The sequence below is a fragment of the Ahaetulla prasina genome, chromosome 1, assembly GCF_028640845.1.
Source record: "Ahaetulla prasina isolate Xishuangbanna chromosome 1, ASM2864084v1, whole genome shotgun sequence".
Taxonomy (NCBI): Eukaryota; Metazoa; Chordata; class Lepidosauria; order Squamata; family Colubridae; genus Ahaetulla; species Ahaetulla prasina.
Window position 1 is genome coordinate 48321465 of NC_080539.1, and position 13617 is coordinate 48335081.

The 13617-nt window shown below is 37.2% G+C and overlaps 1 protein-coding gene across 5 annotated transcripts in view; it reads left to right on the forward strand.

Moving 5' to 3' along the window:
* The window catches only part of RRP36 (ribosomal RNA processing 36), a 48375-nt gene extending 36377 nt beyond the window's left edge, over window positions 1-11998 (forward strand). For all 5 annotated transcript variants that reach the window (XM_058165136.1, XM_058165141.1, XM_058165137.1 and 2 more), the window contains 5 exons: window positions 9368-9434; window positions 9730-9834; window positions 9919-9993; window positions 10162-10279; window positions 10843-11998. In XM_058165136.1, coding sequence (XP_058021119.1) covers window positions 9368-9434; window positions 9730-9834; window positions 9919-9993; window positions 10162-10279; window positions 10843-10982 — 505 coding nt within the window. In that variant the 3' untranslated portion in view covers window positions 10983-11998. The remainder of the gene's footprint in view (window positions 1-9367; window positions 9435-9729; window positions 9835-9918; window positions 9994-10161; window positions 10280-10842) is intronic.
* The last annotated feature ends 1619 nt before the right edge of the window (window positions 11999-13617 follow it).

The window sequence follows — 13617 nt, forward strand, 5'->3', positions numbered from 1 at the left end:
GCAGAGCTTAGGAATTGTAAGTTTACTTTTCAGGAACTATACATGTATAATGCATTCAGCCTAGAAAAGATTATACAAGGATGGTGGTTAGCCTTCTCAGCTGGGTGGAACCTGTAAAGATCTAAAAGCTTAAGTATCCATCTGGCAGTCTGCTTTTTCTGATTTGATTTAACAATTTTTTTCTCTTATTTATGAACAGCACTGGTCTTCTGTATGTGGCTGGTTGGCTTCTATTGTATCACAGCTCCTTGTGCTTTGGTGCATTTTGTAAATGTTGTTGATCTGAAGAGTAATTTAGACATTAAAAGAGACAAGAATGGAAATAGAACGCTTGGTGCCTCTTTGAACATCTTCCCCAAATCTCTGCACATTTGCTATGTGTCATTAGCCTTTGTTCATAGCTCTGAAGCCAGGTATCAATCAACATAAATCTTTCCAAGGTGATGTGATCTGATACTTCATCAGTTCTGTCTCATACATTTCCAAATTTCAAACGGAAACCTGTGGGGTTGGTTTTTTTCAGTGGAGGCAGGGCATCCTCTAGTGAGCTTCTCACTTACTCCAGAGGCAGGGCTTAGATTGGAATTAACATTGCTTCCAAAGAGAGAAAGTAGCTATGTGAAAGGCCATTTATTCTGCCAGGAACTCTCAATCTAGATCAGGGGTCTCCAACCTTGTCAACTTTAAGACTTGTGGACTTCAACTCCCAGAGCTTTGCTGGCTGAGGTACTCTGGGAGTTGAAGTCCACAAGTCTTAAAGTTGACAAGGTTGGAGACCCCTGGTCTAGATGGATCTCCAAGTTTTTTTTCCCCCCTTTTGTGTCTTCTACACAAACATAGGCTAGGGAAAACAGATCTAGCAGAGTCATGGATATGTCCTCTCTTATGGGTGGAAGTGAGCCAAGTGACTAACCTTGAATGGCACATTAATATGCCCTCTTGTCTCATTACCATGCTCTCCTCAGGAGACTAGATTGTCAGATAAGTGGCTAATAAGCTACATGATATTTACAACAGAGGTCAGTGTTCAGGCCACATCACGGGGAAGAATCAAACCAGCAAGCAAGCAAGGAACGGCACCTACATGTAGGATGAGATGTACGTATTACATATGGCTCAAATACTTTCCTTCAAGACTGGTCAGATAGGGAGAAGGGGGATTTTCCCTAGATGAGAATAAAGTCCAAAGCCAAATCTCAAATCTATCAGGCTTTCCCACAAAGCAGAATTCTCCAGCTGCTTAGGAAAGTCTGCAAGACCTCAGAGCTGAAGGAAATGGAATGCCTGAACCTAACAAATTTCTTGTTGGACCCAGTATTAGCAGTGGTTTCCCAGTACAGGTAGTCTCCAACTTACAATCACAATTGGGGCCAGAATTTCCATTGCTAAGCAAGATGGTTGTTAAGCGAGTCGCATCCAATTTTACAGCCTTTTTTGGCACTGTTGCTAAGCAAATAGCTGCATATAAGTGAACCGTGCTGTTGCTAAGCAAATCCAACTTCTCTCATTGGCTTTGCTTGCCGGAAGATGATTGAAAAGTTTGCAGATGGTTATCACATGACCCCAGAACACTGCAATTGTTGTTAATTCACACTGGTTGCCCAACACCCAAATTTTGATTATATGACCATGGGGATGCTGCACCAGTCATAAGTGTGAGGACTGGTCAAGTTATTTTTTTCAGTGCTGTTGTAACTTTGGTCACTAAACAAATGATTGTAAGTCAAAGATTACCTGTAGCTATTTACTGTCTTATGCCTTCTATTCCCTGACAAAATCTTTAACAAAATCCTCAGAGCAGAGTAGTTTTTCGGGGCAATGAGAAAACAAAAATTATTCCCTCTCCTTTCTCAATACTTTTTCATAGGGAGCCCTAGACCTAATTAAGACTTCTTAGCATGACAACTCTGGTTTTGGGAGTAATAGTAAATGAAGACAGGGAAGATATCCTGGACCTAGACAGTCCTGGAGACAGAGATTCTGCAATAAAATGCATGCAGGGTTTCAGCTAAGGCCACAAGGGCTTTTCATGTTCATCTTCATTTAGCTTCAACCCTGTGGGGCAAACAGCTATTCCAATTCATCCTTCTAGAAGATAGGGAGCCCATGTAAGGCATGAACAAGCTAACAAAGTCTCTGCCTTAATGGCAGATGCTGGCAAAAACAGTATACAGTTCTCAGCCAAAGGCACTACAGCTAACATAACAGTTTAAGACAGCTGTAGCTGATGAACTGGAAAGTACTCTAAATTAAAATCAGTCTTCATATCAGGCCCATTCAAGGATGGCAAACCATTTAGACAGGCCCTAGATAATGTCCTAATCTAGACTAAGGATTAAAAGAAAGCTATTCTCCTAACCAACACAAAAATATGAAGCCAAAAACAGTAGGAATCAGACTGTTCCAAACATTTCTCTCAATTTCTTTCAAAGAAAAATAATTGAGCCACAAGGAATGCAGCTCATCTTGGTGGAACCTAAAAAACTTCAACAGTCTTAATCCCAATGCTGGAGGAGCACCTTTTCTCATTGCAAGATGGGAGGTGCAAACAACTCCATATGCATGGGAGTCTAATGCAATTCACCCATCAGTAAACCCATATCATATGAAATGCATGGAACTTAAAGAGGGCTACACTATAGAATTCACGAGCCCTAGATTACTTCACCCAATCTTCCAAGTCCAAAAGGACCAAATGCCATCTAACTTTACATATCTAACTGTCCACAAAAGGAACACGTAATGGCACAAGATTTTGGGCATGAGCTAAACCAAATAGCACAAGTGCCAGATGGAAACCCGGAGATAAACGGAGTGTTTCCAGAAAAAAATGCTCTGGATTTAATACTTATAGAGTCGATTCATCCCACAGTATGTTCCTGAGATGTAACTCTTAGGACACCCATTATCTTTTCAAGGCGTCTCTATTCAGCCTGTTTCAGCTTCCAGAGTATTCACAAAGATTATGGTGATTGTGTAGATCAGATTCCTGGTAATACACATATATTTCTATCTCCATAACCTGTTGATAAAATTATCTTTGATTATTCAAAGGATGCCCAGATCCTGGTGTAGACAATTCAGGGAGCTGGGTTTTTTGATCAACAGACTAGAGCAGAGGCCTCCAACCATGGCAACTTTAAGACTTGAAGCAAATCTGGTTGAGGAATTCTGGGAGTTGCAGTCCACAAGTCTTAAAATTGCCAAGGTTGGAGACCCCTGGACTAGAATGTCCTTCAATCAGCAACTACACTACTTGGTCACTGTTATTGGCATTTTTGTTCCTTCCAGTGGATGTTCCTTCTCTTCAGAATCTATCTATCTAAAGATCCCATAGATGCTTTGCAAATTCACTGATTCTGAGGAGTTTCCCTCAGAGAGATCCTAGTCAGGGGAAACAACATGGATTTCTGCTATCATTTTGCCCCATTCCACCACAAGCACAGCCGCCTTGTCTTTGATGCTAACAATCTCTTAAGAGACATATGGTAGTTAGCTATACCTTTCTTTATGAATACTGAAGCTGAACTCATATTCCTAAAACAAACATCCTTCAGCAGGAAGATGCTGAAAATCAGGGGATGCTGTGGCTCATCAGGGGATGTGGTGGTTCAGTGGCTAAGACGCTGAGCTTGTTGATCAGGAGGTTGGCAGTTCAGCGGTTCAAATCCCTAGTGCCGCAAAATGGAGTGAGCTCCTGTTACTTTTTCCAGTTTCTGCCAACCTAGCAGTTTGAAAGCACAAAAAAAAATGCAAGTAGAAAAATAGGGACCACCTTTAGTACGAAGGTAACAGCGCTCCGTGCGCCTTCGGTGTTTAGTCATGCCAGCCAGATGACCACCAAGACATCTTCAGACAGCACTGGCTCTTCAGCTTAGAAACGGAGATAAGCACCACCCCTAGAGCCAGAAACAACTAGCATGCATGTGCAGGGAACCTTTACCTTTACCTTATGGTAGAAAAGGAATATACAGGTAGTCCTCGACTTACAACAGTTCATTTAGTGACTGTACAAAGTGACTTATGACCATTTTTCACAGTTACAGCCTTTCCTACGTCCCCATGCTCTTGTGATCAAAATTTGGACGCTTGGCAACTGATTCATGTTTATGACAGTTGCTGTTTCCTGGAGTGATGTGATCACCTTTTCTGACCTTCTGACAAGCAAAGTCAATGGGGAAGCCATTGCAATTCACTTAACAACTATGTTACTAATTTATCAAGTGCAGTGATTCACTTAACAACTGTAGCAAGAACTGTTGTAAAATGGGGCAAAATTCATTTAACAAATGTCTTATTTAACAACAGAAATTTTGGGCTCAATTTTTACCATAAAGGTTTATTTTCTACAGCAGAGGCAGAGGATCCTGGCCGCCCATTATTATTTTGAAAAGGGAGGAAAGATACTTATGGCAAATCATATATAGTTCACAGCTAATTCATTTATTTATACCTTTTAGATATCTTTGTCATAGTTTTCTTTATGACTTGAGCTATATCTCCCTGGTGGTGATATATCTCTTTGGTGTTGGTGAAACAACACCAAATCTAAGCCCTGCTTCTGGAGCAATACGACTAAAACAAGGGTTTTTCAAAACATGTTGGTTAAAAAAAAAAGATCTCAGAACACTTAATCAAGAGGCAAGGCATGAGTGATAGAAAATTGGCAACAAAATGAAAAGTAAAGTGTTTATTATAAAATGCAAAATTAATATTTGCTTTTACAAAAAAAAAAAACAAAGATTGAATTTAACAAAGATTGCTTTATTAATTCCCATGTGGCTCAGTTGGATTTAATTTTAAGTTAGTGTGCACCAGATGTCACCTTGATGATTAAGCTGGCCTCTTGCAGACACACACTTGCATACACAAATAAGGGGGTGTGTGTCCTTGGTGCTCTCTGAGTTTTCTGTTTTCTTGCAGATGTTTCATTACCCTAACTAAGTAACATCATCACTGCTTCTTACTAACACTGATGATGTTACCGGTTAGGGTAATGAAATGTCTGCAAGAAAACAAGCAAGCTCAGAGAGCACAAAAGACCCTTCATTTTAACCCTGAGCTACAAATATTCTCCTTTATTGATACACAAATGTGGTTTGCAAAATGGGAAGCGAAGAAGGAGAGACTCACCAAAATTGCTCTTGGGTCAAGTTAGGAGTTCCTGGATTTCTAGCTCTGTTTTCAGCTGTCCTTTAGAAAACATGGGCTGATGAGGACATTTGTTGGTGTTTGGAGGCAGGCAAGAAGTTCAATCGTGCTTGTGGGAAGAAAGAAAAGTGGAATGAAGGAAATGAATGAATGAAGGGCTGCGGTGTGGCTCAGGCTGTAAGATAGCCTGTTATTAAAACACAGCTGCCTGCAATTACTGCAGGTTCTAGTCCCACCAGGCCCAAGGTTGACTCAGCCTTCCATCCTTTATAAGGTAGGTAAAATGAGGACCCAGATTGTTGGGGGGGCAATAAGTTGATTTTGTAAATATATAAAAATAGAATGAGACTATTGCCTTACACATTGTAAGCCGCCCTGAGTCTTCGGAGAAGGGCGGGATATAAATGTAAATTAAAAAAAAAGATCTCAGAACACTTAATCAAGAGGCAAGGCATGAGTGATAGAAAATTGGCAACAAAATGAAAAGTAAAGTGTTTATTATAAAATGCAAAATTAATATTTGCTTTTACAAAAAAAAACAAAGATTGAATTTAACAAAGATTGAATTTAACAAAGATTGAATTTAACAAAGATTGAATTTAACAAAGATTGAATTTAACAAAGATTGAATTTAACAAAGATTGAATTTAACAAAGATTGAATTTAACAAAGATTGAATTTAACAAAGATTGAATTTAACAAAGATTGAATTTAACAAAGATTGAATTTAACAAAGATTGAATTTAACAAAGATTGAATTTAACAAAGATTGCTTTATTAATTCCCATGTGGCTCAGGCTGTAAGATAGCCTGTTATTAAAACACAGCTGCCTGCAATTACTGCAGGTTCTAGTCCCACCAGGCCCAAGGTTGACTCAGCCTTCCATCCTTTATAAGGTAGGTAAAATGAGGACCCAGATTGTTGGGGGGGCAATAAGTTGATTTTGTAAATATATAAAAATAGAATGAGACTATTGCCTTACACATTGTAAGCCGCCCTGAGTCTTCGGAGAAGGGCGGGATATAAATGTAAATTAAAAAAAAAAAAGGAAAGGCAGCCAGAACCTGCTTCACAGACTACTTACAAATGGTGGAAGTGACAAATACTGATGACATTCAGCCAATGAGAGGAAAAGAGCAGATGTTTGGGGGTGTCTGGCATCACTGAATTTGAGAGTTCTTTTCCCGCTTAGTCCTTCCGGAAACCCACTCAAGGCCTTATAGAACCCTAGGATTCTGTAGAATCCAGTTTAAAAGAAACCTTCTCCAGAGAATGCTAATAATCCCCAGTTTTTGCTGTTAAGAATGAATTTCACACAAAATCCAATGTGCTACTATCCTTTATGACCTAATGTCCTCTAAGGCATTAAGAGGCCTTCTCAATGCATATTTTCCTGAGGTGTGGAAGCTCAGGAGATGTTCTGGCTTCTTTAAAGATTTGGAAGCAGATGCTGCAAACATTTTATCAGTGCAAAAGCTTTCCTCCTAAATGTATGGAAGTCACACTTACTTTTTTTTAAATCTTGAGTGTAGTTTATATAACTGTCAAACTGTGTCATTTCAGTGATGACATTGAACAGTCATGTTTTCTGCAAAAAAAATTACTTAAATGAATATAAATTCTGATCTAAACATGCTTGCTAGAGAGTCACATTAAAAAAGACACCTCTCGCTAAATATGAAAATCTACCTTCAATCAGAGGAGTCACTTCTGTTTGAAATTTTCATCCCTTGTCAATATTGAGTAGTATCCCCATAATGAGTTACAGATTTTGCCTTTTCACTTCTAAGAAAAATGAAATCTTCTCAAGAGATAATGTAGGTAGAAATGGAACGATAAAAGCATGTAATTAGATTCACAGTCTGAATGCTTTTTATTAGTGTTTTTGTCTGCTCAATACTCTGATTGTATTAATTAATTTGCCACAGAGAGTGGAATTACTGAAATACAATCAGTCTATTAGAATCTAACTGTGCCAATAGAATTAAAATACTTCCTTCAATTTTCATATGTATACACTATTATTCTTAAATTAACAGAACAACAAAAGAATTGTTAGGCAATGGTATCTATAACAATAGGGCAAGACTAAGAATTAGTCTGTACTATCTATAAAACTCGTCCCCATAGGAAATTAATAGAGTTGAAATGATCCTTTGCTTCAGTCCCTCAATTTCCTTGCCTAAGGAGATAATTGCCAAGGATCAGCTATATATGGTTTGCATATGCTTCCAGGGAAAGGTAGTATCTGACTATGAAACATATCTAAGGACAGCATAGGGTTTCCCTTTGCTTTCTCCTTGCTTTGATAGGGAGCACTGGAAGATGGGATTTGATTTGATTTGATGGGGTGCATTGGTCATCTGATCATTTTTTCCTCTCTGAAGTATGCCTTAAATCACAATTGCATGATCTGATGCTTCAAGTTGACATTTGGTCTCCTCAAAACTTAGGTGGGACACCCAGAGGTCTCAAAAAGTTATTATCAAATTCTATTCTAAGTACATCAGAAAGTGAAAATAGTTTAGTAGTGAGGAATCACATTAAATGTATTTAATTAAATCGAAATTGAAATGAAATCCTAATTCTGTTACCAATTTTGTAGTGTCTCACCCAAGGCCTAAAAAAAACTGTCAGGGAAATTTATTGCATTGTTTGGGTTGTAAAAGTGGTAAAAATGATTGGAATTTACTATATAGTAAATTTGTAGGGTTTGTAAGTTTACTATAAAGTAAGTTTGTAAAGCTCACTAGAATTTACTATATAGAACACATGCTTAACTTTACATGTGGAATTTATGTGGTGAATCTAGTTTTAATCAACAATGAAAAAATTAGGTATCCATGTCCTTATTTCTCAAGACAATATAGGCTTGAATTATGAATTTTAAAAAGGAAAATTAAATCATTAAATAATTCCTTTTTGACAATGACAGACAAATTAAAATTCAGCAGACAGACAGACTCTATCACCTCAAAAAAGTTTTAATATTTTCGTAGCTTGCCATAATTTGAATCTAATGATTAATAATTAGTTAAAAGGAAGGCCATTTTTCAACTGAAATTCTATAGACTGATGATATTTAGCAAGAGGTTTAGAAAACTGATACACACTAACTGAATATACAACTATTCTAAGAGAATTACTAACAGAGTTGTAACTATAACAGATGATATCTTCTGACGCTAATGAGCCTCTTGATGTCAACTGCACTGTAAGATATTAAAGTCAGACTTACATTAACGGTGTTTTCTCTTTAATCTCCCCTCTTAAGAGTTTTAAATTGCTGGGCATATTCTTCCCTTAAAGATAGATTTTATTTATTTAAAATACATTTTGTCCTGCTCTTTAATAAATAGGACCCTAGATCACCCAAAACAAGGCAACCCATGCTTTTAAACTTAAAATTTAAAGGATAGTGTTGAAGAAAAAAGAAATTCTGAAGTTCTTATAATGGCTAGCAGGAAAGGAAGAGGACAGCTCACACTTCAAAAAATTAGACTTATCAATTTTTTTAAAAGTAACTTTGAAGAGCCAGTCTTTCTGGAAACTGTACCTCTGTAATGTAGCCAGAGGTTGTTTAGTTTTATGTCCTGCAGCCTTAAATTCTGAGATATTACGGGATTTTGCAAGTGTCTCCTTTCTGCAAGATTCAGGGAATTCCAGCTGACAACCCCATGGACTAGATGCCTTACACGGCAACTTGTTTCAAAGTTCTTTATGAAGGAGAAGATGGGCTTAGTTGACAAGAAGTGATTTCAGTACATGGATGCAGCAAATCCTAAAAGCATATTGAAGGATATAGTTAGATTTCCTTTATTAGTCACAGAGTCTTGCCAGCTTTGCTTAAGCTAGAAACTTCATTGCAAAGCACAGCTGTGTGAGCTTAGAGGAAGCTGTCTGGGCGATTAGGTTACACCAGGTCACTGACTAACAGAACAATTCTTATCTGATCAATACAAAGCTGTCTCTGTGAAACAGGTTCTTAGAGAAGCCTGTATACTATGGTTATTCAGTCCTTCTAAAGCCTAGTGAATGAAAGACATTTGGCTCACAAAAACAATTACAAGCATATATTTTGTGTCCTGATGCCCATTGATACTTATTTATTGTATTCAGAGAAATAGTTTTAAGAATGAAGCCACAAATATGTAAAATCCCATGAATCTTTTTTTTTTTCACCAAAAAGATTATGTTTATTTTCCTGTTCTGCAGGCCTTTGGAAACTTCAGCCAAACTGCCAGTACCTTTTCTGCGGCAAGTCGTGCCCGTTAAGAAAAAGGTGGGTATTCTTGTGTTGGAACACACAAAACAGATCATTGTGGTTAAAAAAAAAAGAACGAGCAATTAAAATACTGGGGGAATATTTGAAATATTTGAGCATGAAACTTACATGGAAGAAATGAATAACTTTGGTTTCTTAATTTCAAAAGCAAAATGCTGAAGAGGATGAAATGAGAGAAAGGAATATGGCCAGACTGGTATCGTGCTCCCATAGTATGGGCTTCCTAGAACATTAAAATATTTTCTGACATTGCTGAGATGCTAGTATTGATCCCATTTCCTCCTCCACACAGGTGTCCAGAGATCCTCGATTTGATGACCTCTCTGGGGAATATAAATCAGAAGTATTTGAAAAAACATATAGTTTCTTAAATGATGTGAGGAAGAAGGAGAAAGAGGTAATGATATAACAGTGTCCTGCGTGTCTTCCTTCAGAATGAAAACAGGTTTCCCTAGAGAGTTGGTGCTTTCCTATTTTGCAGGTTATTCAGAAGCAATTGAAGAAAAGCCAAAATGTGGAAGAGCAGAACAAATTGCAGCAGCTCCTTAAGCGAATGGTGAGTTGGTGCCAAAGATAATTTAAACAGCCTGTTTACCCTTCTGAAGTACAGGCGACTGGCAGAAACAAAGCTGTAGAGAGCACTGAACATAAAACCATGACGCAAATGAAATTGGGGAGAGGAAAAATACAACATCTTTGTTTCTTGCCCCTCTTTGTTCCTTAGACACAACAGGAAGAAGCACAGAGAAAATTCCAGAAGAAGAAAGAACATTCCTTGGCATTCAAGAGGCAGCAAAGAGAGTTGGCCAAGCAAGGAAAGAAGCCTTTCTTCCTAAAGAAATGTAAGCTTTTCCTACTTAGGATAATAGCTGCTCTACCGACCTTAACCTTAATATGATCCCCTTCCTGTATTAATAGTAAATATTAGAAGACCTGTTTTTGCTAGTTGATTTGTACAAATTGAAGAATAAGGAATTTATTTGTGTGTACCTTCATCATCATCATCATTACCAAGTCAGTGGAGCTCTTGATGGCATCTGTTACAAAGGTTGGATCGAGTGGTAGCACTGTTTCTGCCACAAACAGTGTATGAGTGTGGCATCCAACGTGCCTACACCAGCAGCATTTACTTTCTCTAAATTATTGAACCATTTTCTAAATTATTGAATTGTTCTCAAAAGTATTGAATAAGGAGTGGTTTAGGATAGCCACTGCCAGTACTTAAATGAGTTTATATTTATTATTTCCATAGCAATTAGTTACTAACCTGTATCGCATGATACAGGACCAAGTTGAAAGATTATGTTGGCAAGCAAAAATAGTAGATTATAGAAAATAATTGCTTGGGGTATTATGAACACTTATGACTTGAATTAAAACCTCCATCCCTTCTTGACATCTACAGCTGAAGTACAGAAATTGGAACTTGCTGAGAAATACAAAAATCTGAAGAAAAGTGGGAAGCTGGAGAGTTTCCTGAACAAGAAGAGGAAAAGGAATGCTGCTAAGGATAAAAGGAGACTCCCTTTTCGGAAGGATAGCTAATCTCTGGCTACCCCCACTCAAGCTCCCCTCTCCAAAAGAAGACTTCACCCACAGATTCATATTTTGTCAGTTGTACAGGCAACTCTGGGAAAGATGACCTCTTGAGCCTTAGCTAGGCAGTGAGGGCAAATAGCCAGGAATCATCCCACAGTTCAAGATACTCTGCCAAGTAATTTATATCTGCTGAAAAAAATAATTGTGCAAAATTATGTTTCAATTTTCACAAGCACCTCTTAAACTTTGAAAAAGGAATATTTTTAGTGATTACATTTCCTGCTGCTTATTCTTCTTTTCCTTCCAGGCCAAGAAGTAATAGATCCCTATCAATCTGATTTTGGTCCCCTCTGCTTTTCCCAAAACTGATCTTCCTCCTTCTAGTCTATTTTTTTCTACTGTGTGAGGGTTGGCATTCACCTACCGTTTTTCAGAATTGCCTTCCTGGAGAGCACTCGTTTACCTTCCTGCAGCTACCCATTAGTCCTGCTTGATTGTGGTTCCAGCTGTTTTATTTGCAGAGCTTAACAGAATAACAATAACTGATGCTTAACGAATTTCCCATTGAACAGCAGCCCTGCACAAGGTAGAATCTCCAATAAAGCACTATTTGCAGTATTGCAGATGGAAGAATCACAAACAGCATATTGAATTCTAGTCTTAAGAGGGCAAATATATATTCCAGCTTCTTAAATTTTGGTTAGGGACAACTGGTTTTTTTGTAATATGAATGCATTTACTTTTACTGCTGGACTATGAGCAGTGCAGTCCATGTTTTTAGCAGGTTTTTAGAAAATTTATGTAAACATATAGAATGTTACTACAGTACAACCCTGGCAATTTATATTTTGACTGAGTTTTCTGGATCACTAACTAGCATCACTGTTTGGGTGTATTTAAAAATTAGTTATTCTTACAAAGTAAATATTTTATTTGTTGGTATAAAATATAGGAATAATAATAGATAAATTAACTTTGCAATACCTCATAATCAAATAAAAGTTTTACAATTTTTGAATGTTCTAGATGTGGTTAGACATGGTATATGCTGTCTTTCTTTTCTTGAACCAATTTTGATGTTTAGAGCATAAAGCCCATCTCCTGCATTACATAACTGAGACACGTTAAAAGCTTTGTCTGGTTAACATCTTCTTATAGATTGACTGAAATGCATTTGATCAACTAAACCACTAAAACAGAATAATCCCTATAGGTATCACCTAATGTATCCTTAAAAGAAAAGCTGTGCCAGGTTTCTAGAGTATTTCCTTTCCACAACCAGATTTCTCTTCTGGGTATATTTGCAAACTTCCTGAGGAGTTTTACATAGTAGACTGATTATGCTATAATAAAATTAGCTGTTTTGGTATGCGCTCATGAAAATGTATGACCCAGATACAGATAAGAAAATTTCTTCAGTGAAAAATATATGTGATTAAAGCAACCGTTGGGAACTATAAAAAGCAATGAGAACCTTTGTGCCCAAGGAAAAGAGGTAGTTAGGAAGAGAGGGATGAACTAAATATACCTGCTGCATGTTGCAAGCAAAAGGGAAGCAGTCGTGCAGGTAATTAAACGTAGAGATTCAAACTTGATTCCATTCTAGCTGGGCGCTGAGAAAACCCTTAATAATTTGCTTTTTTTTCTTCCAAGTTTGTCACTGACTCTTGAATGGATGCTGTTTCAATCTCTTGTCTGGAAGTTTAAATAGCCAATAGTTTGAAAATGAGGCAAGTCTTTTTCCATTTGTTGTAAAAAGCAATTTCATAAGTCCTCTGCAAATTGATTTATTTCTTATTTCAAACATATATTAGTCACTTTATAGCTAATAGCTCTCAGGATACCATCTAATTTTTATTAAATGAAACCAGTGGAAATCATCAAAATACCTTAAAAAATCAAAGAAAATAAAAAACAGCAAAGAAAAAATGTTTAAAAATCTTAAAAATCATAGTTATTTTAAAAGTGTTCATATTTCTCTGAAAAGTACCTTTCAAAGCACATTTCAATGTTGTTTCTTCTATTACCAGTATGTCCAGTCCTCCTAGATCTTTGAGTGCTTGAAGAATATATTAACATTTAATTTCCCTGGATTTGAACAAATTCCCAGTCAGTGCAAGCAGCATGGTTTGGTCTTTTATTCTTCCAACAAAGTCTTCCATTTCTCCCAGATCATTATAATGAAGACCATCCCTCATACGGTTTTCGTTGTTTTGTTCATTCTCTAGGGAGCACAAGTGGAAATACCACTAGATCTTTTTCTGCTGTCACTTGTCTTATGTTTCTGAAGAATGAAAATATTTTCCTGTGTAAATTACAGTAAGAATTTACAATATAAATATGAATACTAAAGAAGGGAGAAATAAAACTAGTTTGTATGAAAACAAATCATTGGATATCTGGCTCAAATATTTACAATTGTCCCATTTCCTATATTGTAATCAGGTCCATCTGTACTACTTCCTCAGTTTTCCTGTTATTCCTGAGTCACAGGTTGGGAATTACTGCTTTGGGTCTATTGGACTACAATTTATATCAACTGTGTACAGCAGCAATTCTGCTTGGAAATTATAGAGGTTACAGTCAAACATACCTATAAGGCACCAACTTTAGGGAGGTTGTGATAGTCCTTGCTTCAGTG